The sequence below is a fragment of the Canis lupus genome, chromosome 30 (assembly GCF_011100685.1).
Source record: "Canis lupus familiaris isolate Mischka breed German Shepherd chromosome 30, alternate assembly UU_Cfam_GSD_1.0, whole genome shotgun sequence".
Taxonomy (NCBI): Eukaryota; Metazoa; Chordata; class Mammalia; order Carnivora; family Canidae; genus Canis; species Canis lupus.
The window spans coordinates 37,993,377-38,018,852 of NC_049251.1; the positions used below are offsets into that span (position 1 = coordinate 37,993,377).

The following is a 25,476-nucleotide window of genomic DNA, read 5'->3' on the forward strand; positions in this document are numbered from 1 at the left end:
CCCCCCCCCCCCCCCCGCCCCCCCCCCCCCCGCAGCCTCCCTCGCCTCTGCTGCCCGACGGGGGCGCAGCGCCCGCAGCCGGGGAACCTCCGCCTTCCCTTCCCCGGCAACTTCTCGGGGAGAGAACCCGGGCCTCCGGGGACAAGACTCACTTGGGGGCTTCTGTGATCGGTGCAGGCCCCGTGCGTCCCTCTTTGGGCCCCAGATCCACTCCCCGCGCCCCACGAAAGGGCTGGCCTACCAGTCGGGGAGGACCTCTCCCAGGGCACCCTGCAGGGAACCTCACTAATGGCCGGCTCGGTGGTTTGGACTCTGAAAGCTGTGGTTCTCCGAGGACAGCCTGGCTTAAGTGGACGCGGTTCCCGCAGAGCCTAACAGGGACGAGCAAGATACTTTCCCCTGGAGCGGGGGAAGAGGGTGGATGATCTGTGGGGAGCACTCAGCACCCCATCATCGCTCTGCTGTGAGAACACAGAATATTCATCTTGGCCTGACTCCCTCCCCTCTCCCTTCTCCTCCCTTCCCCAACCAGCAGCCTTCTGGGCTGCCTCCCCCCAGCCAGCTGGTGTATGCTCAGAAAATCCAAACTCATTTCCATGTGAGTGGAGGGGGATGTAATTAAGAAGGCCCCTTTCCCAAGTAGAAAGAGAAAGGAGCATCCTGCATTCCCAAGTCTTGCTGTCCTGGAGGCAGGGTCAGACCAGCCTTGGGGAGTCTCCGCTCCCAAGGCATCTAAGGGTTCAGCCATGCAGGCAACCTGATGACCCAGCAGTGATGCGGGCAGGATCCAGACCCAGTCCCTCTGCCAGTTCTGTAAATAGTCCCGGCAGCTCTGCCATTAGCTGATCTCTCAGAGCCACATGCCTGCCCTTTGCAGAGGAGTCTCCTCTCCCTTGGGCCGGGGAAGGCCCAGGCTCTCCACCTTTGTGCCTGAGGGGACCATGGATAGGAATTCCACTTATCCAGTGCTTCCTGGAGAGCTGAACTGGTATCTGTCTCCGGGGTGAGCTGCACCGAGAGGAAAACAGGGTGAGGAGGAGGTAGCAGAGGTGCCGCTAGGCCTCCAGGACCCACACAACTAGCTGGACTTGATTCACACACTGAACACACCAGCATAGAGAGGGGGCCCCCGGCCCCGGCCCCAGCCCACAGCCAGCAAAGTTTCGTCACCAGGAAGTCTTTTGCTTGACCATTCCTTATTTGGTTACCAGCTATCCCTTTCCTTCTTCCCTATGAGCTCCAAGATACCCCAACAGGCTAAAAGGTGAAATCAAGATGCCTCCAGAGACAGGGCTAGGTTCCTGGCCTCCTGGGTGGGGCCAACAGCTTCCAAATGCCCAGAGGTACGGTGCCCCAAAGAAGGGGAGGCTGTGGACAGTTCAACCCCAGGTGTGCAGCCGAGGCTGTGGCCCTGAAGTGAGCAGCGTGTCCTGGCCCAGGCTGGTCTCCAAGACACATTCTCCCTCTAGTCCAGGACCTCATCTGCTGAGCTGTGTGGCCTCCATTGTCTGTCCTCTCTGCAAAGCAAAGGAAAATTAAGAAATCATCTCGCTCCTGCCTTTAAGAACTGAGAATTCAGAACTGATGACACTGCCCTTGTGCCGCCGGGCAACTCACAACCCACAACTCACTTCCACCTCTGTTATCCCCAGCAGTTCTAGGTCGTCTCCCTCACTGAGGGAGAGGGGATAAGCTCCTATTAGAGGCCACCAGGCACATGGACGGGAAGGGAGCTGCCCAAGGAGGGCCGGCTTTTTGGACTGCAATGGCTGGCGTCGAGGTCACTCTGTGCTGTGCACGCTCCGCAGCCTCACTCTAGCCCCACCTACCTTCACAGTCGGCTAAGGTACTTGCTGTTATCTGGCTTCCTTTGCACACAAGAAAACCAAGGTACAGAGAGGGAATGCGATACATCCAAGGTCACACAGCTATGCAGAGGGCTGGGAAGCAGCTCAGGCCATCTCCCTGCGGCCTACACCCCCATCTTCTACATCATAATCTGCTCTCTGTGCACTGCACCATACTGCTGCCGCCTGCTATGTATGGCTGCAGAATGGATCCAAATGATTCTCGGAACGACCCAGACGGGGCCTAGGTTACCACCAGGTGCCAGGCAGAAGGGCAGGCCAGCGGCTGGGCTCAGCCCCTCAAGCAACAGGGCAGCAGATGGAAACTGGGGTGGATGCCAGGGAAGTTTTTTTTTCCAGGCTGGGATGGGGATGAGGGGGGGAATGCTGGGGACTATTCCACTTCATGCCCAGGGTGGGGCTCTGGCGGAGCTCCTCCATGCCCAGCTTAGCACCTGCTGCACTAACGGGCACCCTCCCAGCCCGCCAATCTAGGGGCAAAGGGCCAGATGGCAGTCCACTCCTGGTTGGCTACAGGCGGCCAGGGGAGGTGAGCACCAGGCCTATAATTTGAGCAGTAGCTCTATAAAAGAAGAGAGCAACTAGACTGCAGGCCTAGAGGGGACCAGGTACCAGGGTGGGGAAAGCCGAGGACCAGTGCTGGAGTGGACCTCCCCGCCTCAGGCCGCACAGGGACATCACATGAGAATGGTAATAGCCGTGACAGGAGCGGGCCTGCCCCACTGGAGGCCCAGGGTAGCTCGGAGGCCTGGAGCAAGGGCGGAGGCACAATCCTCTTTCACAGCAAATGGTGGGAAACTGACCTGCAAAAGCAGCCACAGATGGGAATGCTGATAGGTCTGGGGGCGGGGTGCGTGCCTGTCCTCCCAGTCCCCACGGCTCCCCACGGCTCCCGGTATGGGGGACACGCGCCAGGGGAGAAGGCTGGGGCAAGAAATGGTGCAGGGGGTCCTATCTAGAAGAAAAATACTTTGAAGAGGTCTTCCCTGGGGTAGCTGAGGCACAGCCAAATCCAGAAGGCCTCTGGGGGAGTCAGAGTAATGGACACACACAGACCTTAGGTTCACAGCCCTGAAGCCGCACTGGGACCTCTCCCCAGCCTTCAGAGCAAAGCCTTTCAGGGCCTACTCAGAGCATTCCTCCTCTCTCCAAGCTTCCTCTGACCCCCTTCTCAGCCCTGATTCCAAGGAGTGACCCACCCCTAACCAGAGGCCCGACGTAGGGCATAAGGAGCCCAAGCACATAACAGCCCCTTCAGGCCAGCCCCACCATGCTATGGGGCCTCAGCACTTGGTGTCCACCCCGGCCTTCGCTCCACTCACAACAGCAGTTCTTACTGCTGTTACTTACTCCCCCCCCCACCCCCCAAAAAATACTAGCACCCCTGGGGGGAGCAGCAGAAACCAGGGAAATCCTCAGAACAGTGGACTGGGCTTGTGGCAGAGTGCCACCTGGTGGCCGCCTCGGAACCGAGCGGAGTCAGCCTCAAGTGCAGATCCCTATACTCCCAAGCCTTTCTGGAGATAAACGCCTCCCTCCACCCGCCCATGCCCCCATCACCACCCCCATCCCCATCTCTGAGCCTCCATTCTCTGTGCCCAAGGCCTGTGGCAGAGCAGGATCTCATGGGAGTCATGTGGAACCCATCTAGACTAACAAAGTCTCCTGACCAGAGGTGGCTGGGCACAAGTCCCATCACGGCCACTGACCCAAGAAAAGCAAAGCCCTGCCCCAGCCCAGCCCAGGCCTCCGTTTCTTTGTTTACAAAATGTGAAAGAGGAGCTATTCTTCTGGTCTGTCTCTGCGCTAGGCCAGAGATCAACAAACCTCTCTCATCCTACTTTCTTCATTTCCTTTTTGTTTGCCGGTTGAAATAAATATGTTTTTAAAACTCTCTCTGGGGCAGCCCTGGTGGTGCAGCGGTTTGGCGCCACCTGCAGCCCGGGGTGTGATCCTGGAGACCCGGGATCGAGTCCCACATCGGGCTCCCTGCATGGAGCCTGCTTCCCCCTCTCCCTGTGTCTCTGCCTCTCTCTCTCTCTGTGTGTGTGTGTCTATGAATAAACAAATAAAATCTTTAAAGAAATAAAAAATAAATAAAACTCTCTCTGTAGGATAGGGGTCCCAGGACCCTGCCAGCTCCGATGTGATGCTGGGGCTGCTGGGACCGCCTGAACGAAAAGAAACACTTGCAGACACGAGGTGTCCCATGAACTATTTGAGTTCTTCCATGGAAACAGTGATCTAAGAATCTCAATTCTCAACTCTCAGAGGTCATTTGCTCCAACCCGGGAGCCTCATCACAGCAGCCCTGATGGCAGTCCTGCAGCTCCTCACATACTCCAGGGAGGATGAGCTCACCTCCCAGGCAGCCTCGCCCACCTTACTTAGCTCTGATGAAGTGGCTCCTCCCACCCCCCACCGGGGAAGACTCTCACGAGGGATCCTAAATCTGTCCTCCAGGGCCACACAGATCACTCTAATCCCTCTTCCTGGGATAGAGCCAGGGGATTTCAACAGAGGATTTCAACACAGAGGTCAAACCCTTCTAAATCTACTGTTTTTTCAGGGTAAATAACCCCAGTTCCAACTAGGTCCCTCATGGGGTTTTGCCCATTCTCTGTAATTCTGGCTAACTCCTAAGACATCTTAACAATTGTGCAGAGAAGCTCTTAGGTGCTGGGCAGCCCAGTTTGTGGCCATCTCCTTCAAAAATAGGGTGGCGGATCAGAACGCAACATTTGGAAAAGCTTAGCAAAGGGTTGAAAGATTGACTTCCTTCCTAAGGCCCTCCAAAGGCACTGCCTTACTGGGCTGAGACCCCTCCGGCTACTAAAACCTATTGATCTTAGTCATCCTTGGGCCAATTTCCACCCATCAGCAGTGGCTTTCTGGAACACTGGTTGAGAAAGATGATGAGTCTGAATCTGGGCCTAGGAGGGGGAAAAATAAGACCCCATCCTGCATGAAAGCAGTCCCCACCGCAGGACCTTGGATTGTCCCTATTCCTGTCTCTCTTGGTCGGGATGCCTCATCATCATGACCCTAACTCCATCAGTCATCTAGAACATTCACCAGCCCAGCCCTGACTTGCACATTGTCAATATCCACTTATACAAATCAAGGGAAAATGTCAAACAGGACACCGGTGCGCTCCAAGAGGTTAGGCTGTCTGTGGAAATGACCTAACTCTCAGCCAATCTCACCTAGAAGACTGAATCCCTTCTAAGACGCAAGCTGCCACCTCCTGGAGGGATGAATGGTGAGCAGGCCCCCCAGTGACTCCCACTGGCTTCCAGGTCTGGCAGCCAGGCATGAGGCCTCAAGTGATGGACTGATGGAATCGTGCCGGTCCAATCCAACTCGAGGCCCAGAACGGCCAGTATGGCCCAGTATGGCCACATCCTGTTACAAGAGGAAGCACTCATCTATAAAAGGATGAGTAGGATCTACCTCTCAGGGCTGTCATGAGGTTCAGCTGAGATGGCATCTGTGCTTGCCCAGCTCAACGACTGGCACAGAGACGACAGTGCCTGATAGATGAGCACGACCGAACCGCACTGCTGTCGGCGGCTCTGCCAGGGTACAGTAGGGCAGTGCCCGGGGCTCTGCACGAGGCATTCCGAGCATACAGGAAGCTGAATTCTGTTACCAGCAACTGCAGAGCATGAAGGAGCCAGACAGGGCCAGGCCCAGGGAAACCAGGGGCACAGCCAAACCGACCTAACCCCCACCCAGACCCCGAGGGGACTTGGAGAGGCTGGGTAAGCACACGGAGGTCTGGAGGTGGAGGGGATTTAACCCCCCAGTTTTCTCACCAAACGTCTGATGCCACGGCCTGCGGCAGAGGTGACAAGAGGCCAGCTCGGGGCAGGGCTGAGAGCTTGGTCTGGGGCCCAGGCCAGATGGGGCCCATGTGCCCAGCAAGCTGTGCCAGCTCAGCCCATGCCAGCCCAGCCAAATTTGAGTTATATCAGGAGAAGGGATCTGTTCAGAAAATTCACCCATCTTTGCATATTTACATATTCTATTTTGGGGTCTTTTCCTTTTTTTCTCCCCGTAGCTTCCTAGAAAAGTTCTCGTGATCAATTCCAACTTCACCTCTGTTGAACTGCAAAAGCTCACTCTCAGTTCCATCTCTCCTCTAACTGCCAGCTAGCTCCCCCCAGCTACCCTCTCACAGGCAAGGTTCCCGAGTTCTCTACCCTGCCTGCCTCTGCCGCCCCTACCTCTTCACGCCTCGACTCCGATCACCGATCACCGGGCTCTGGTTCCACGTTAGCATCTCCCCAAGGTCACCATGGCTCAGGTCGGCAAGCTCAAGGTTAGAAGCCCTGGTTACTAGGTCTCTCCATGGCAGCTCAGAGCACTGACCATGCCCTCCCCACCCCGTTCCTTCCATTCCAGCCTCATGTTCCCAGAGTGGCAGATGCCACCCCTTTCCATGCTCCATGGTCACCAGCCGCCATCCCCTGCCTGGTCTAACGCCTTAGCGGGTGTCCCTCCCTGCTACCTGTCCCTGAAAAGCTGAATTCCCTTCTCACGTGATGCAGGCCCAGTCTTCAACTTAAGACTTGCTGGCCGTGATCTCCAGCCTAATATCTAATTGTTCTACGACATCCCCGCCTGGCTGCTCCACAGCACTGTGAGCCCAACACGTCCCAGACTGGCCCTGCACTCCAAATCCCACGCCTAATCCCTCACTCTTGCAGCACCGTCCCCCCCGCCGCCCCTTCCCCGGCTCATCCCGTCTAGCCTGTCTTTCACATCTCACATCCCTCCCCCTCCACCCAGCCCCCCCTGCTGCGGCTCTAGTGGAGGCCCCCACTTGGGTCCCATCTGCAGGCAGCAAGCCTCCTAGCCGGTCTCCTACTGCCAATCTCACTTCCCACAAATCCAGCCCCCACACAGCTGTCAGGCTACCTCACATGAATCTGCGCCCCCCCACCCTCCCGCCTGCCCCTAACTGCCATGCCTAAAGCCACCCAAGGTGCTCTCTGCCGTCGGGATAAAGCCCAAGCTCCTGAGCCGGGGCAGACCCTGCACCACGGCCCAGCCCTCCCCACCCACCAGCCGGGGGCAGCCGTGGGAAGCGGGCCAGCTCTGGAGTAAGACAGACTTGAGTTCCTACGCTGACTTGTCCGAGGCCTCACACCCCTTAACCCCAGTGTCTGCACCTGATAATGGGGGCTAGTTAAGCACGCTCACCTTTCCCAAGATGCACTAGGAACACGGATTCCTCGATGCTAATTTGCTTCCACCCGCCCTCCTCCCACACGGCCATGCCATGCCGCCTGGTGAGCCTGTGGTGGGTCACAATAAGCGGATCACAGCTTCCTCGCTGGCCTCCCCCCGCCCCAAGCCTGCCCGACGCCCCACCAGTTCACACTCAGCAGCCAGGGACCGCTCTAAAATGCAAGCCTCTCTCCCCTGATTCAAAATCTCCTGGGACTCCCCAGCGTCTTTAGAGCAAATCCAAATTCCTTATGTGGCTTAAAATGATCCAGCCTCTGCCTACCTCAAAATCCAGCCTGCCACACTGGGCTACAGGAGCTGTGTTCTTCCCGCACCCGGCCCACTCAAAACTACACCTTCCTGCCCAATTCTTTCTCCCCCTCAGCCCTAGGCCAGACACCACTCTCTCCAGGAAGCTCTCCCTCACACAGGTGCCCCCGCCCTAACCCAAGTGAGCTCCCCTTCCTGTGAGCCCCAAGCCCAGGGGAGCTGCCTCCCGAGGCTCTCATCAGACTTTAGCGCAAACGTCTGTTTTTCTGTCTTCCCAGTGACGTGGCTCTGTGACAGCAAGGACTCCAACAGGTTTACCTGGCACAAAGCAGAGGCTGGATGGATGTTTGTTGAAAAGGTAAAGGAAACAATGGTGAGGAAGGAGTCCTCGGCCCATGGAAAGCCCCGGGCCCCATGGGGGCACTTATCAGACTCAACATATATTATTTAAAACATGGCCACAGGAAGCAAAGCCAACTTGCCAAGACCCTGGAGGAAAGAGCTGACAAAGAAGGGAAAGGGAAATCGTGGAAACGGTTCAATTCTGGGAAGCAGTACAACTGGTATTTGGGGGTCGGTTCCAGGGACAGGACAGAGTTACCCAAACGTCCCATAGCATGGTGGGGGGGCCGTTTAAGGAGATCCAGGGCCTCCAAAGGCAGTCCCCAGGGGCACAGTATGACTTGCCACAGAATGACACTAGCTCCGGGCAGGCAGTCCCATAGGGAGAAGGGTTGTGTCAGCCCCATTTGACCAAGTGGTCCCACAAGGATGGAACTGGCCTTTGCCAGCACAAATAAGCCAGAGACACCGGGTACTGAGATAGAGCTTCCTGGTCTTGTTCTCAACCACAAAGTGGCAGCTGGGCTCCTAGTGGACCACTGAGGCATAGAGAAGCCTGGCACCAAGGAACCTGGTGAGTTCCAGGCCTTTTCAGCCAATGCAAACACCCCTCAACGTTAATTCTAGGACCGAGACGGGAATGTGGGAAGATTTCCTGTTTTCTAGAGGAGGAAAGGAACGATGTGCTAGCCGGGCCATATCTGGAACGGTGGGTCCCCCCAGGTACCTCCTGTGAAGAGAAGCACTGGTAACTGGAAGTCATGCAGGGAGAACAGGATGTGCTGGGCACCAAAGCCAGCATGAGCCACAGGGGCAAGCGACCGGCTGCTCCTCTCCCCAGTTAAGGTCCTGCTAACAGAGCAGAGGGAGCAGCAGGCTTGGCTGGGGGTTCCCTCAGGGTAGAAAGGAGACGGAAGGCCAAATGCTCTGGGGTACAAGGGACAGAGGAGGCAGTCCTCAGGAGCGGGTAGACCTCTTGTCCCAGGAAGTGACCAGCTGTCGCTGAATGACCAGGACTGTGGATGCTGCGGACGGAACGCCTGCCAAAGGCACAGGGCAGGAGCAACCTCTGAGCGCCTTTCCAGCGAAACACCATCTGAGGGGAAGGATGTGACAAAGTATTCAAAGCACATGAAACCCACTCGCTCAACTTGGACGTGTCTGCGGCGCAGTAGGGAACGCTGTGCCAAGGGGAACGAGAGCCCAGGCAGATGGAGCAGCAGCTTGGGGGTTGGTGCCCTCTCTTCGAGATGAAAGCTGAGCCCTGTTCGTGTTGGTGTTGTTGTTTAGTATTGTTATTTAACTGCTCTTGTATTTACGCCTTCAGGACAGAGAAGAGGGCCCTGCCTCCTGGCACCACTCTGAGGTCTGGAGTCTGGCGTCATTATGGAACAGGCGGCAGAGACTGCCTGACGGGACTAGGCCAGGGGAGGGACATGGAATCTTCTGGAAGCTCGTGGGAAGGCAAGCAACCCTACCTGCTCCCACTAAAAATACTCCTGGCCACTCCCCAGCCTGGGGTCATCTCAGGAGCACGTGCCTCTTCTGGTCACAGCGGTCACACAGCAGCCACCCTGGACACTGGGTGGCAGCCTTGCTCCAGCCGTGGCCACGTCCTGAGGATGCCACAACCCCAAGCACCAAAGGGTCTGGGGCTATCACTGAAAACTTCTCCCGAAAGAGAACATGGGCATCAACAACATCCCATGACACAGGCCTCAAATTTTCCACCCGGGCTCAGAGGCAAGGGCGAGCCACGCACCAAGACCCACACACCACACTGCCCGTTGCCTCCACCAGCTCAGGTCAGCCAGAATGGCCACGCAATGGACAGAGCAAAAGGTCAAGCATCAGATGTATTGGGGAGAGGGGAGACGGGGCACCTTCAGGAGTGCCTCCCGTGGGCAGCCACCTCGGCAGTTTGCTGGGGGGTGACAAGGAGCAGGAGTTCATGGGGCTCCTCCGGCAAAGATGAGCTCCAGCGCCGCTTGGATGTCGCCGCTGGTGGCCTGCAGGGCCCGCAGGCTCAGCTCGTCGTCCTGGATGCCCATGTCACGCAGCTGCTGCAGCTGAGGCTGCCACTGGCTCTGCGGAAAGACAGGACCAGGCAGACGCTGTTAGCTGGGGTCCTACAGACTCACTCAGCTCTGCTCTCTCAGGCGGACAGAGGAAGGCTGCCTCCTACAGCACAGTCGCCCTGCGAAGTTCCACAGGACTCACGGCTTCGAGGGAGACGCCCTGGGGGGCTTGAGGGCTTAGAGAACAAACAAGAAGTTTTCCTAATAAAAAAAGGAAACCAAAAAAAAAAAAAAAGGAAACCGTCAACATAAAGACTGAAAGACAAGGTCGCAGGTTACTCACTGTCTAAATTTCAAAAAATTAAACTTTCTCCTGTTCATTGTATAGACGGATAGACACATACACAAACGGGGGGAGGGCGTACATTTTTTAAATGAGCTTTGTTTCTGAGCATGATGTAGAGTGAAAAATTTCACTTATGGGATGCCTGGGTGGCTCAGCGGTTGAGTCTCTGCCTTTGGCTCAGGGTGGGATCCTGGGATCCTGGATCGAGTCCCACATCCGGCTCCCCACAGGGAGCCTGCTTCTCCCTCTGCCTGTGTCTCTGCCTCTCTCTCTGTGTCTCTCATGAATAAATAAATAAATCTTTAAACAAACAAGCAAAAAAAAGTCTCACTTGTATCCACTCCCATTTCCACCTCTGAGAATCTATTTTATTTTCTTCGAGAAAATATAAATATACGTTCCTATATCTACCCTTTTCTCAGAACCTCGTTCTACAGGCAGCAACCCCTCCCAACATTTTTCTAGCATAATTATGTGATCTCTCTATGCCACTAAATAAAGAGATTCTTAATAATTGTACAATATTCCAACTCATGGACATCCTGAAATGTACCATAACCGAGCTGTTTCCAACTTTTTGCCATCACAAACGATGTGGCAGTGACTGTCTCTGTACAATGTCGCTTTTGACACACGCGTACCTCCACCTCCAGGATAAATTCCAAGAAATGGTGCTGCAAGGAATCACACGGCTTGAGAGGCCACCCGCACTTCCTTTCCACGAAGAGCCTATTCCTGTTCTTTGCCCGTTTTTCTATGGAGCTCCTGATCGTAAATACTAGAATTCTCCATGCTGGGGGTTTTACCCTTTGCCTGGTATGTGTTACAGATGTTTTCCCAGTTTGTTGCTAGCCTTCAGTGTTTGCTTGTTTTGTTTGTTGGTTGGGTTTGCTGTGCAGAAACCTTCACTTCTACAAACTCAAAATGTATTACTCTTCATGTGATGGCTCCTGGAATTTGCCTCTCAGCTACAAAGGCCTTTTCTACTATAAGGCTTTAAAGAAGTTAACCCACATTTTCTTTTAGTACTTTCAGAGCTTTATTAATATCCCTACCTCATGAAGGAGGAAGTGCACAAGTTAGGGAATAGTATGCTCACCCGTGGGAAGGAGAAGGCAGGGGGTGACAACCAAATTCAGAGAGGCGGGCACGCAAGGGTGAGGAGCTGACGGCTTTTCAGAAACCACACAACCCAACTCGGACTCACTTACAGGCCAGGTGGAGCCAGTGAAAGCTCCTGGGCTGGAGAGCACAGTGAACAGGCATCTAGCTGGGGAACGTGAAGGAACAACAGAGAAGACCAGCCGCCCATGGGTCCTGCTTCTCTTCCCCTCACTGTCCACCGGGGCCCATGGTTTAGAGATAGTGTTTTACAGGAGCTTGAACTCTTGTCTTTCCCACTTGAGGACTTCGTGACCCTGGACAAGTTCCAGAAACGCCACTCATCCCCAGGTTCAAGTGAGGAGCAAGGATAGCGGAGTGAAGCCGACAGCTCGTGCGCGGGGACACGCAATCAAATGTTCGTCCCTAGGGTCTTCAACTTAGGTGACCCTTATAGGAAGCAGAGCAGTGATGGTATCACTTCCTGCTTAAAATCTTCATGGCTTCCTGGTGATTGCAAAATCAAGCCTCGTCTCCTTACCCAAGCGTACAAGACCTTCACACGCAGGCTCCTGCTCCCCTTTCCACTGGCTCCCTCTCAGGATCTTTTTTTTTTTTTTTTTTTTTTTCCTCTCAGGATTTTCTCCACGAAAACACCGCCTCCTAGCTTGTAGGCTTGGGTAGGTCATACGTACTCCATGTGGATGCCTCTGCCTGAATACCATCCTCCCACCTAAATGCCCCCTTCCCGACTCGGCTAACCTCTCATCAACTCTTTGACAATCAACTCAAACACCTCTTCCTCAGGTAAGTTTTGCCCAGGCCCTCACCTCAAGCCTAGGCCAGGCTTCTCACACTGTTGCTCCCCAGTTTCAATCTGCTGGTACTCCTTCAGGACTGGGATGATGACGGCTTGTCTCTGCCCCAGGAGCTGAGCCTGGGTCTGGTGTATATATGTTCAACACTCAGTCCTGCTCGAGGGATGAATGACTGACTCCTTGACTAAAACTGCCCAAAGTATCCAAGCCATGCAGTCAGTGGAGTCAGGCCACAGTCACAGGGTACAGGGTACAGGAGTGGAAGCCACAGGGGCAACTGCTCTTGCTGGAAACATCCTCTCCTGTCACACTGCCACACCTCAGCTTCTCCTAGAACAACGAAGGCCCTCTGGAGAACAGAAAGGAGTTGACTATCCAAAGCAACTAAGAAGTCACCAGTAACTAGGACACCGGGAGGAGGGAAAACTGACCTGAAGGCTGGGCTGCCCAGAGGCCTGCAGGGCATGCTGGAGGGCTTGGCTGAAGAGATCATTGGTGATGGGTGTCCCTGACTGGACACCAGAAGACATTGGTGAGGTCCCTGAGGAATGGCCCTAGAGACAAATCAGTGGTCAGTGCCATCCTCAGAGCTACCTCAATCTTCCAGCATATACCAGCTGTTGTCACAGCAGCCCATCAGGGGTCCCTAGGGTACCCAACGACTGCCTCCCAACAGAGACCTGCATAAGACAGCCACACAGGGATACCTAAAAGCTTGCTGTGGCCAGGAAAGATTCCACCCTCTTCTGCTCCAGAGAAATGGAATCGAGCCCCTGACCTAGCCTAGGACCCCAGCACTGGGAGAGATGGTCTTGGCAGCTAGAGTGACCATTACCAGGAACGCTTAAGCTGGTGACGGCTGAGCCCTGTCAGGGATGAAGAAGGGCATATTATGTGAGGGGGGTGTTCTTCTGAGCTATGAGGGGAGGAATTCTGGACTATACTGAATCCCCGAGGCTGAACCCTAAGGGCAAGTGAGGGGGAAGGTCGACCAAGCTGCAGTGAGAACCCCACCAGGGCTCCAGGCAGACTTCAGTACAAATCAGATCTAGTATCAAGGTCAGCAAAGAGCCCATTGGAGCTTCTCCCCCGGGTCCCGGCCTCCATCTTGAGGGCCTCCCTCCATACCTGGGTGCCAGGAGTCGGCGTGTGAGAGCTGCTCTCCGGAGTGCTGGCCAGGGCGAGGGCGGTGGCCAGCTCACTCTGGGTGATGGGCCGGGGGCCAGCAGCTCCACTGTACCCCAGGGAGGCTGGGCGCGAGCTGGGTGTGCTGCTGGAGGGCGTGGACCTAGAGCTCTGAAGAAGGGAGGCAATCAGGGAAATGGCACTGTGACATTCCCAGGGGGGACTCCACCCTCACTACAGGAACTACCCGAATAGCTGCCAGGTTCAGAAGGGAATAGTATGACACAGATTGGCCACCAAAGGGGTTAAGACCCCCTCCCAGCTTGGGTGTGCCAAGTCCCCGGGAGAGGCGCGTTCCTGGCACCATATCCTCTAAATGGCAAGCAGCCAGGCCACTTACTGGGTGAAAGTCGTCTTCATCATCTGAGAGCCCTTCAAACAGGAAGCCACCTGGAGGAGGGAGAACAGATTTTGGGAGGAAGAACAGAAAGGCACAGGCGTAGCTCCAGAATCTCAGCTCAGATACTCTCCAAATTCACATTTTCATTTCTCTCCTTGGAAAATTACAGGACAGATGCACTCCCTGACTCAAGCCGAGAGTTCCCAAGGAACGCCCTCAGCCAGCGCTATACATAGCTGCTGAGGAAAGCAACTCCCGGGGCCTCCACCGCTCCCTAGGGGGCCCACATTACACCATCCTGGGGCCTACCCGGCATGTCCCGGTACGAGCCGGAGGGCACGCTTCGGGAAGAGGAGTCAGCTCCCGGCAGTGGGGTGCTGCCTGCCACCGAGTGCAGAACCAGGACGATGGCATTGACCAGGGCTGGGTGGGCAGGCACCAACCTGGGACAGAGGCGGGAGGAAACAGAAGGGTGACCAAGAAGGAACGAGCACCCTCAGCATGCCACAAGCTCGGGGTGCCCCTCAGGCCGATTGCACTGCCCGTGCCTGCCTTTAAGTCCCTCAGCACCTCCCACCGCTTGGCTCTGTCCTCGGGCTGCTCTGCCCCCAGCACGGTGGCAAGCTCTGCAGTCCTAGTATTCACTGCAGATGCTTCACCTTCCCCTCCAGCAAGGCATGACGGGACATGCACAGCCTCGGAGGCTCAGGGGTCCTTCTCCAGGCTTGACTCCATTGCAACTTTCTCCTGGGAAATCTCTGGGGGTCCCTTCTCTTCCCCAGGCTGGGGCTGTTTTCTTCACTTGCAAAACAAGGCAGATCACCTTTATGTCCCTCCTGGCTCTAAACTTTGAGGGACTAAAATGCATCTGCCTCTCTCCCCACCCTAAAATATTTCAAAGGCTCCCCCATGTCTACAGCATGCTGAGGACCCCAGAAGAGATGTGGACCCCAGTTAGGGCACTAGGAACGGGGGGCAGACAGCCATCCAATCTGTACTGAGCCTGGCTGACAAAGCCACCTCCCTCAGAACCTACTTCGTCCCCACATCTGCACGTGTCCCTGCCTGTGGGCTCTCTCGGTCCACCAGTGGCCCCTGCTCTTTCTCACCTCCTGCCAGAAATTACAGGTGGACTGGGGGATAGTTAGGGTTGGGCTCCAAGAGCAGAATCCAGGGCGACAATTAGGCTTTTGGCCTATCTGAGGAGATAAGGGACCCCGTAAGTAGATGGGGATGCTTACGTTTCAAGCATGCTGGGATCCGCAAAGACAGAGAAGAGGTCCTTGTCCTGGAGAACGCCTGAAGAAGAACAGGGCTCACCTCAGAGACTGGAAATCTAACCAGATCCAGGAGGGTGAAGAGGCTTTAGGCCTCAGAATGACCACTCCACAGGGCCACAGAGCAGCTCCATGAGAGGGCGGGGAAGAAGTACCCAGAAGTACAAGCCAAGTGTTCACCACCTTGTGCCCCTCTCACCACCTCCCCCTGCACTGAGGCCACACGCCACTGACCAACACACCAGTCCCTCTTCCCCAAACTTCCGGGTTCATCCAGGTTCATCTGGGGTTCTTCCCTTCGCCGCCTCTTCCCTTCACCACTCCATGTGTGCAGGAAATCTTCCCTGCTGGGGGCTAACTGCTGCCCCCATCTGGCACCCTCCTGTCTCACTTAGGATGGTAGGTAGGTCATGATCTCTCAGGGGCACTGACCGCTTCTGGAGGGCTGGGTACATTGAGAAGCAGCTTGGTCCCCACCCCCGCCCGCCAACAAGGTCAGTGATTCTTGACAAGATGGGAAGGGCCTTCTCTTACTTTCTCCTTCTCCAACAATTCCTGTTTCCTCAAGTTCAGTCCAGCACTTACCAAGAGCAATAGGGTCACTGCTGAGGCCTGGGGTGGCCACAATGATCTGATCTAGAGATTCCTTATTGCTGAGCATCTTAAAGACCTGCAGGGGAAATGATGGTGGGGGTGAGGCTGAGGACTCAACTAGCCCAACCACACAGCAAACACCCGCACACCTGCATACACTGCTGAAGGGCTTCCTCCCTCTACGTGCTCACACACACACCACAATGGAGCAAGCAATAGCCCCAGGAACCAGAGAGACCTCTCCAGGAACCAGACAGACCTCTCTTTGCTCTAAGATTGTGGCTTACTGGAGGGAAAGCAAACAATTAAAAAAAAAAAAAAAAAAAAGCAAGACCACAGTAAACCTTCAATTTCTAGTCCTCTCTCTCATCTCCAGTTCTAATGCTTCCAAAATAAAAGCTCTCTTTATAAGCCCAATAGCAAATGTTCCTCTAGGTCCCCAAAGCCCTTTTCAATCTCTAATAAAATTATCATTTTGTATGCATATATATTGGGAAGTTTGCAGCTCTATTAATTTTGCTTATCAATTCTCCTACCAAGAGACATCAGCATATTTTCCCAGCGGGGAAATCCAGGTAGGAGCAGTGGGCCTGCAATTCAGCAAAAGTCAAAGAATGAGGTCCTGCAGAAACAGTATGTGGATCCACTGACTGGAACTATGTTCATCCATGAGGCCAATATCAGGAGAGGTGGTACCATTATCATTAGCGAAAATCAACAATACCTAGCTGAGAGAGCCTCTTTGGAGGATGATAGGGCTCTACTGAGACCCACAGGCATGATAAAAACTCCCCGAGGAACTCTTGGTAGCCATGGCAACGGGCCTCCAGCTCCCATTCTACACCACTAACCAGCATTCACACCCTCTCCTGCCACCCTGGCAAGAGTCTCGGGCAAGGGGCCTAGGCATACACTCACCGCCTCCCTGTAGGAAGAGCTGCTGTGCAGGGCAGTATGCAGCACCCGGAACTCCCTCAGGGCAGCAACTTTGTCCACAGGTTCTGGGGACAAGACACTTGGTTACCTACAACCCAGCCCTGTCCCTGCGGCAGATGCAGAGCATCATCATTTCAGCGTGTTCCCTCAACACCCCACTGAGAATGTGAGTGCCCGTTCAGAAAAACCCACTGGTGCTACAGATGTGCAGGCTGCGCTCTTTTAAGCATCTCCAGTACATAAAGCCAAGAAATTCCAGTTCCAGCAGAGGTGAATCTTACCACGAGAAAGAGGGCTCTGATCAATATCCTGCGGGAATTCTAGTCTGCGGGAATTCTAGACTTCTTACATTTGGAAAAGGGGAAGGTATAATCAACTCACTAGAGTTTTAGACAGTAATTTAAAATAAGTACCGAAAGCCATCTGAACAATATGGAGCTATACTGACACAATATGCTAAGGGAAAGAAATAGAACACAAAGTTGTACGTATGTTCTCTAGTAAAACTACAGAAAACGTGTCTGTGTGCACGTGGCCCAAGGCTGGAAGGGAACAAAGGGAAGATGAAAAATTCGGGAGGGTGGCAGGATCAAGGCTGATTGTTTCCCTTTTGATATTTTCTTTCAGGCTGTAATATTATTTTGAATTTTTAAAAAATAGGTAAGAAGGGCAGAGAAAACACACTGTACCCCTAGGGTTCTTAACAACCTTATATCACGTGCCTGATAGCAAGTGTTTCACTGAGACTCGAGGCTCCCTTCTGATCTTTGGACACTATGATTCATTCACATATATGGGAAAGTTTAGCAGTTATCTTACTTCTACTTGGTTACTTTACTATTTAGGACATCAGCCCATTTCATAGGCAAAGAAATTTGGGTAAAAGGAGAGGGAGTAGGTAGGAAGCTCAGGCTGGATCACACTTTTAAGTGTGGTTACCCTCCCCTAGGACAGCTACTTGGGATTGTACACACTGTGTACTGCCAAGTCCAGGCAACAGTCCCAAAGCAAGGTGAGAATGGCACCCCGGGGCCTGGGGTGGCAACCATTGTCCTTACCTATACTTCTAATCAGGACAATGGTATCTCTCAAAAAATATTCATCTTAAGTGAATTCCCAATTTATTCATTCAACAAACACGTGCTAAGTAATTTATCCCTTGCCTGGTTTTGGGAGAGGCACAGGAAGGCAGAAAATAGAGTCCCTGCCACAACAAGGAACTCCTGGGACAGGAGTCAAAGCCAGACTAGATCAAATCCACAAACACACAATGACAAAACAGCATGCTGAGGACCCCAGAAGAGATGTGGACCCCAGTTAGGGCACTAGGAACGGGGGAGAGACAGCCATCATGGAGAGGGCAAGCCAGGACAGAGGTGTTGTCTCCCAAGGGAGACCATCTGAGAGGGTATTTAAGGCAAAGCAGACGTTTACTAGTAGGATAAAGTCCTAGGCTTAAGTGAGAACATGTGCGAAGTCATGGGGGGAATAAAACAATGAAGTGCTTTGATAGAACAGCAAACTGGTTATTGTGGCCGGAGCTCAAGATCCACATCGCCGCTGGCTAAGTGAGATCCTGAAAAGATTTGTACCTGCCACAGAGATCCAGGTGGGAAGAGAGGGACTGACAGGTTCTCCTCCTACAGGTGCTAATCTAGTGGGAGATCAAGAAATGTGCTTCCTCTAAGAGCACTCAAGGATAAAATATCCAAAATGCCATCATGATACGTTTCTTTTCAGATCTGAGTTTATTTTCACCCCCAATAAAACGTGCCTTTGTTTCAAAAATAAATCTCCAGGCCAAATGGAGGAGGAAAAGGGACTCTTTATAGCTTAAGCCAGGAGTCAGCTAAGAGTTATGGTTGTCACTACATCTCTGAGCTAATCTCAGTCTCACTCTTTGGAAGTGGGAGGCAGCCGGCCCAGTGGAAAGAACGTGGGCTCCAGAGCCAGGAAAACTTGATTCATATCCCAGCTCTTGCATTCACTTTCTAGGTAGGTGACCTTGAATAAATACCTTTTCTAACCCCTTTTCTTCATCTATAAAATGCTAATGCTGTCATCTGGCCTGCAGGTCTAATGATTAAATGGGATATCGAAGAGAAACAATCTGGCTTGACGGAGCAACAAATGTTACTTTCCTTCTGGCGTGCCCTCCAGCCAAAGACCAGAGGGGCACACTGCAGTGGATCAAAGTGGGTTTACTGCTCTGTAGAGAGGATGCATGCCATGGAAAGTGTGGGCATCCCAAGAGGATGCTTTTAGAGAAGACTTATAGGATTTGGGCTTTGGCTGTGATCGGGGAGGGGGAGTTTAAAGCAGCAGGGTTTTGCTCTAGGTTGAATGCTGTCAGGGAGTGGAAGTGACTTTATGATGGGATATCTTAATAACTGTTACCTAGAAGGAAGGAAATCTAGAGCAAAGCCAAAGCTGTAACTGGTAAAGATGGAGCAGTCACTCATAATAGCCGGAGACAGGGATATTTGGTCATTTTTGTGATTTGGACAATGTCCAGGGTTTTGTCTCTGTTCAGAAATGAGAGGGATCTTATTTTTGTCTTGATCCATTACTGCCTCAGAGCATGTGGCCTTATAGATGTTGGTGATCTGTCAAACTTCATGTTTCAAGGCTTACCTGAGGGCCAGGCCAACCCCTTGAATGTTAGAGACTGCCTTTCTTTTTTTCTCACTTCCCATTAGTGGACAAAAAAAGATCTTTTTTGTCTTTTATGTTTAGAATTGAAAAGAGGGGAAATTTCAAGCTGATAACCAACCACAGCAATCATGAACGTACATAAATATAACAAACTGCCAGTTTCACAAAGCTTATCTGTTTTATACAGCTTAGCTTTATCCTTGGGAAAACTTTTTAAACACAGATGTAAAACTTACATTATGAATTCCAAGCTGCACCTTTTATAAATAAATAAAAAGGCATTTGTTTTGTAAGGTTTTGGAAGTTTTCTCCCAGAGCTACTTTAATATTGTTCAGATATTTTCAAGCTTCAGGAAAATACATTACCAGTATAGCAGGAATGACCTAAGTGAACAAATCACCGCCTAGGGCCATTTCTGGGAAGATTTGCTAACAAGAGGACAAACTACATCATTACAGGAACACCAGGAGTTTTCAGTTTTTTTCCTAATGAGAACAATAACAACAAAAAGATACAAAGTTCACCGAGAAATCAACTGTTAATCTAAGAAAGTTTAAATAGACACTCACTCCCTACCCCACTAGGAAACAGTGGGTAATGAATTTAAAAAGTAGAGTAACAGGGCAGCCCGGGTGGCTCAGCGGTTTAGTGCCGCCTTCAGCCCAGGGCCTGATCCTGGGGTCCTGGGATCGAGTCCCACATTGGGCTCCCTGCATGGAGCCTGCTTCTCCTTCTGCCTGTGTCTCTGCCTCTCTCTCTCTCATGAATAAAAAAAATATTAAAAAAAAAAAAGTAGAGGAACAAACTCCCTTCCCTTAGCGGTGTTGATAGCAAGTAGATCAAAATCGCACTCTACTGGGATCCCTGGGTGGCGCAGCGGTTTGGCGCCTGCCTTTGGCCCAGGGCGCGATCCTGGAGACCCGGGATCGAGTCCCACGTCGGGCTCCCGGTGCATGGAGCCTGCTTCTCCCTCTGCCTGTGTCTCTGCCTCTCTCTCTCTCTGTGACTATCATAAATAAATAAAAATTTAAAAAAAAAAAAAAAAAAAAAAAAAAATCGCACTCTACTGCCAATGGAAGATTAATTCAGTAAGTAATACAGATATCCTCCATCACCATCTCACTTTTTGTTCTACCCAGGCCATGCCTCCAGAACACACAGACCCTTTTCTTGCAGATATTACAGAAACTCTGTCTATCTCAGGGCCCTCCTCACTCACCTGGTTTCTGATCAGGCTCGGGCCAGGACTTCCGCAGAACATGGACTGTGGACCCAGGTTGAATGCCGTAGAAGTCAAGGGTCTGGTCATCTTTAAGCTTCCGGCCACAGTATATCAAATCTAAAAAGAGAATGGTCCACTTATATTTTGCTTCTCAAAACAATGTGGATGGCTTCTGCCTCATAAGAAACTTACCTCAATGGGACAGATAGCCGGAGTGCTTTAAAAAGTACTCTTATTTAATAAATACATTTCAATAAAAATCATTAGCGAGTACAAAGTCATAAAATACAGTCTATGCACGGGAAAGCTCTAGAGCTTAACATCCGGGAAACTGCTCGATTTAAATAAATGAGAAAGGGCATCTCCGTGGCTCCGTGGTTTAGCGCCGCCTTCAGCCCAGGGGCTGGATCCTGGAGACCCCGATGAGTCCCACATCGGGCTCCCTGCGTGGAGCCTGCTTCTCCCTCTGCCTGTGTCTCTGCCTGTCTCTCATGAATAAATAAATTAAAAATCTTTAAAATAAATAAGAAAATGCAACAATAAAAAAAGGATGAACCAACTGGATCCCTCAGCTTCATAAATTATGTTTATCATTTAATTCCTTCTTCCTCCACCTAGAATACCCTTGCCCTCCTTTCCTTTTTTCCCTTTTTACTGCCATCTCTCTAACCGATCAAGCAAACAAAAATCCTTCCAAGCATCCCTCAAAACCCATCTCGAATACTACATACTGGGGCCTCCCCCAAAGATGAGCTCCTCCTTCCCTAGCCCACCCCAAATTCAAGCTCTTTCATGTCATTGTTAAGGAACTCCATGATAAAGAAGCTCCGTATGATGCACAACTCAAATGGCAACCCGCAGTTTTATTACTTGGCTTACAACGACACTCACTTCCCTGGACACAGTTAACACGGTGGAGGTAACAGACTCCAAACTCTTAGTCTACTCTTGTAATTCCAGAAGTGTCCTCCCCAGAAAGAGGTCAGAACAGCATCCCATCCCCAGTCCACAGAGACTCACCAATCAGCTCAGGGTCTGGAACAGACTCCTGGAGTTTGCCAGCAATGAGCTGCTTCAGAAATGAAATACTGTAGCCCCCCAGTGAGTATTCACCCAACTCTGACTCTGGCAACTGGAGAATGGACTTTGGGGCAAGTGGCTGGTCAGCCAGCTTCACCGCCAGGTGCCAATCTGAGAGAGACATCCTCTCTCTTTCGCGCTCTCTCTTTCTCCCTGTAAAGGAACAAAGCCTGAGTGGTTACAGGGCAGACCACCACCCTACCCCTCCCTACCCCACCCTCACCCCCATGCCCACCCCCACCCAGGGGTTGAATGAACTGCGAATTCAGTGTGACACTGTTGGAGAAAAACACAGGACGCAACCTCAGGCCAGAACCAGAATCTGTGAGTCCTCCCTCTCCTTACTCATCCTATGAGAAACAGCATAAGACTTCAGTTTTCTAGGCCTCAGTTCCTTCAATCTTTAAAGTGGACATAAAAACCCCATCTCACCTAATAGGAAATGTTGTGAGGTTCAAACGAGATCATCCAACCCTCTCCCTATGTATGCTCCTTATTGCCAATTTTCTTCATCAATTCTTTTCTTACATGATTTAAAAAAAAAAATTTTATTGGAGTTCAATTTGCCAACATGTAGCATAACACCCAGTGCTCATCCCACCAAGTGCCCCCTTCAGTGCCCGTCACCCAGTCTCCCCAACCTTCCTGCCCACCTCCCCTTCCACTACCCCTTGTTCATTTCCCAGAGTTAGGTGTGTCTTTCTTACATGATATATATATATATATTTTTTTAATTGGAGTTCAATTTGCTTCTTCCTCAATTCTGTATAACAAGTTCCCTGCCTCTTGCCTCTCTCCCTGTCCAATATCCACGCTGCCCCTCAACCCATCACTTTAGTGTTTTCTACTCAAGCGTTTGCATTCCTTTCAAGCGTCCAATACAGCGACTCACCAATTTACAGCACTCCCTGCTCATCCTGCTCATCACCTACTTCTCCCATCCTCCACCCCCTATCCGCCCCCCCCCCCCCCAGCTCCCTCCTGGAACCATCTGTTAGCTCTGCCGACTCCTACCTGGATCCTTCAAATACAACCTCCTCCGTCCCGTCTCCCTGCCCTCTGACGTCCCCACACCCCCCTTTGTAAGCAAACGCTTGCAAATACTTATTTAATGCCCAACCCCCCACCCCATTCCCATTCTTGGGAGGCCCTGCCGTGAAAGCAAAGAAGAGAATTTCTGCCTCTTCGTCCCAGTGTTTGGCCGATGTGTCCAGAAAAATGAGTCAGAGACTCCTGCGGGTGGGAGACCCTCCTAGGGCAGGGCGGGCCGTGGTCAGGATCATGACCCCGTATCTCACTTGCTCCTCCCAGCTGCTCCCTGAAGGGCCTTATCACGCACAGTACAGACCAGGGCACCGAAGCCCCTGGCCCAAGGTTACAGCCAGCCAGCAGCGGGGCAGGGACGCTGTGTCGCAGGCGACGACCCCGCCGCCCCCACGGGGGCTGCTAAGTAGTGGACGCTCGTCGGGCCCGCGCGGCCCGGGGCCCCCAGCGCCCTCACCCGTCCCGCGGAAGGAACCCGGCCGCAGAGCCGCCGGTGTAAACACGCTCCGGGCCACTCGCCGGAAACCGGAAGTCCCGCGCTGCATTCTGGGAGTTGCAGTCTTTCTGCGGCGGCCCCGCCCCTCCCGAGGCGCCGGCCGCCTACTCGGCTTCCGGTCAACCCACGCGGGGGGGCGTGGCCTCCGGGCCGCTTGAAATTTCCCGCGCGGAGACTCCACCGCTGGGCACCCCAGGAGTCGCGAGAAGCTGCATATTTTGGATGCACTGTAAGAATTGCATTGTAAAAAAAATAAAAAATAAAAAATAAGAATTGCATTGTGTTTGCACGGAAGTTAGGATGAGCGCTCAAATGTGGAAGAAGGGGCAGCCCGGGTGGCTCAGCGGTTTAGCGCCGCCTTCAGCCCAGGGCCTGGTCCTGGAGACCCGGGATCGAGTCCCGCGTCGGGCTCCCTGCATGGAGCCTGCCTCTGTGTGTCATAAATAAGTAAGTAAGTAAATAGATAGATAAATATAAATAAATATGAATAAATATAAATAATAAATAAATAATAAATAAATTAAATTAAAAATAATAAATAAAAATAAATGAATAAAAAATAAATTAAATTAAAAATAATAAATGAAAATAAATGAATAATAAATAATAAATAAATAGTAAATAAACTGAAGAAGATATCAAGCCTTTAAGAGTTAAGACATGATGAAAAAAAGAACAGGCATATTTGAGAAGAACCAAAAATAACTTTTAGAAATAGGTATCGTCACTGAAATTAAGAATTGCACAAATGTAGGTCCTCGTCAAGAATGTGTATTATGAATATCTTCCCAGTGGTTGGCTTGCTCTTTCACACGCTTAATGGTGTTTTGTTTTTTGGTTTTTTAGATTTTACTTATTTATTCATGAGAGACACCGAGAGAGAGAGGCAGAGACACAGGTAGAGGCAAAAGCAGGCTCCTCGCAGGAGCCCGATGCGGGACTCAATCCTGGGACTCCAGGATCATGCCCTGGGCCAAAGGCAGACGCTCACCTGCTGAGCCACCCAGGTGTCCCAGGCCTTTTCAACTTGAGGCTGAGTCCTTTTAACATACAGTCCTGGAAGTTTTTGATGGTTTCCACACTGTCATGACAAGAGTCCTAGACTCATCTTGTACAATTCCTGCCCCAAACCCAAAATGAGCCATTCCTTCAAGAAGGTCAAATGGTTGTTAGTGGGAAATTGTATTGCAAGATCCCAATCAACACCTAGAGATGCTTAGTGCTACTAGATTGCTCATTATTTCTAAGGTGCTTTGGTGGTCAGAGCTAGAAAGAGATCTAGATCTTTATAGAGATAAAAAGTTTATATGGTTCCTTCAAATTCAAGGCTGCAGGGGGGGGGGGTTCATAATCTTTTCTATGTTGCATGTTTATTTCCTGTCTTCCACACTGAGATTCTTAGTTCTCAAGAACATAGGGGTATCTCTTTTCCTCCCCGGCTGCTTGAAGCTTGGCCACCATCATGAACGACACAGTAACTATCCAGACCAGGAAGTTCATGACCAACCACTTCAGCAGAAACAGATGCTCATTGATGTTCCTCACCCCGGGAAGGCAACAGTACCTAAGACAGAAATTCGGGAAAAACTAGCCAAAATGTACAAGACCACACCAGATGTCATATTTGTATTTGGATTCAGAACCCATCCTGGTGGTGACAAGACAACTGGCTTTGGCATGATTTATGATTCCTTGGATTATGCAAAGAAAAATGAACCCAAACATAGACTTGCAAGACATGGCCTGTATGAGAAGAAAAAGACATCAAGAAAACAGCGCAAAGAATGCAAAAACAGAATGAAGAAAGTCAGGGGGACTGCAAAAGCCAATGTTGGTGCTGGCAAAAAGTGAGCTGGAGATTGGACAACAGAAGGAGTAAAGATTCTGCAGTGGCTTTATCTGTGATGATTCTGCAGATTTTTCATGAGAGGATTAATAAACTAAGAATGTTAAAAAAAAAAAACAGAACATAGGGGTAAGCCATAATTACTCATTTACTTTAGCCCACATTATATAAATAACACTCTCCAAAATAAGAGTACAATCATCACCAATATAATTGTTAAGAAAGGTGTAAGGAGTGTCTGGTTGACTCAGTTGAAGAGCATGTGACTCTTGATCTCCAAGTCATGAGTTCGATCCCCACATTGGGTATAGAGATTGCTTAAATCAATGAATAACTTTTTAAATTAGGGACGCCTGGGTGACTCAGCAGTTGAGTGGGCGTGATCCTCAGGTCCCAGGATGGAGTCCCACGTCAGGCTCCCTGCATGGAGCCTGCTTCTCCCTCTGCCTGTGTCTCTGCCTCTCTCTCTCTCTCTCTCTCTCTCTCTTTCTCTCTCTCTTTCTCTCTGTCTCTCATGAATAAATAAATAAAATATTTTTTAAAAATAAAAATAATTTAAAAATAAAAAAACTTTTAAAATTAAAAAGAGGAGAAAAGTTAAAAATTTTCTTTTGCACATACTTTTCACTCTACCCCTTCCACTCGTCTCTACTTCAACAGACATATTATGTATTATCTGAATCTATACCATTAAATACCTTCTTCCTTTTAATACTTTTTAAAAATATGTTTTATTTATTTATTTGACAAAGAGAGAGAGCACAAGCAAGGGGAGCAGGATAAGGAGAAGCAGACTCCCTGC

At 51.5% G+C, this 25,476-nt stretch overlaps 1 protein-coding gene and 1 pseudogene across 8 annotated transcripts; one reads left to right on the top strand and one right to left on the bottom strand.

The window, feature by feature from the left end:
• Positions 1–684: 684 nt before the first annotated feature.
• On the bottom strand, positions 685–22,942 carry UBL7 (ubiquitin like 7). 8 transcript variants are annotated; one of them, XR_005381875.1, is made up of 12 exons: positions 22,790–22,941; positions 21,229–21,441; positions 20,206–20,325; positions 16,313–16,395; positions 15,386–15,470; positions 14,765–14,822; positions 13,833–13,966; positions 13,524–13,573; positions 13,127–13,294; positions 12,430–12,552; positions 9,599–9,802; positions 685–1,517 (listed from the first exon to the last, which is right to left on the bottom strand). XR_005381875.1 is itself a non-coding variant. In XM_038580970.1 (12 exons), the coding sequence occupies exons 3-12, from the start codon at positions 21,410–21,412 to the stop codon at positions 12,183–12,185; spliced, it is 1,170 nt and encodes a 389-aa protein (XP_038436898.1). In that variant the 5' UTR covers positions 21,413–21,441; positions 21,721–21,811; positions 22,790–22,852; the 3' UTR covers positions 11,845–12,182. The 8 variants fall into 8 exon arrangements, 6 of the variants coding, with proteins under 6 accessions (XP_038436895.1, XP_038436898.1, XP_038436899.1 ...); XR_005381876.1 differs by lacking the exon at positions 685–1,517 and adding an exon at positions 8,189–8,811; XM_038580970.1 differs by lacking the exons at positions 685–1,517; positions 9,599–9,802 and adding exons at positions 11,845–12,347; positions 21,721–21,811 and having other exon boundaries at positions 22,790–22,852.
• A 1,348-nt stretch (positions 22,943–24,290) lies between these two features.
• LOC106558048 lies at positions 24,291–24,754 on the top strand (annotated as a pseudogene).
• Positions 24,755–25,476: the final 722 nt, after the last annotated feature.

Excerpts from the sequence above, each read along its gene's own strand:
- UBL7 (XM_038580966.1), bottom strand. The coding sequence starts at position 22,877 with ATGCAGCGCGGGACTTCCGGTTTCCGGCGAGTGGCCCGGAGCGTGTTT. Across the intron at positions 20,326-21,228 it reads TCCAGACCCTGAGCTGATTG|ATTTGATATACTGTGGCCGG; the intron begins GTGAGTCTCTGT and ends TTCTCTTTTTAG. Across the intron at positions 12,553-13,126 it reads CGCCGACTCCTGGCACCCAG|GGCCATTCCTCAGGGACCTC; the intron begins GTATGGAGGGAG and ends ATTTGTCTCTAG.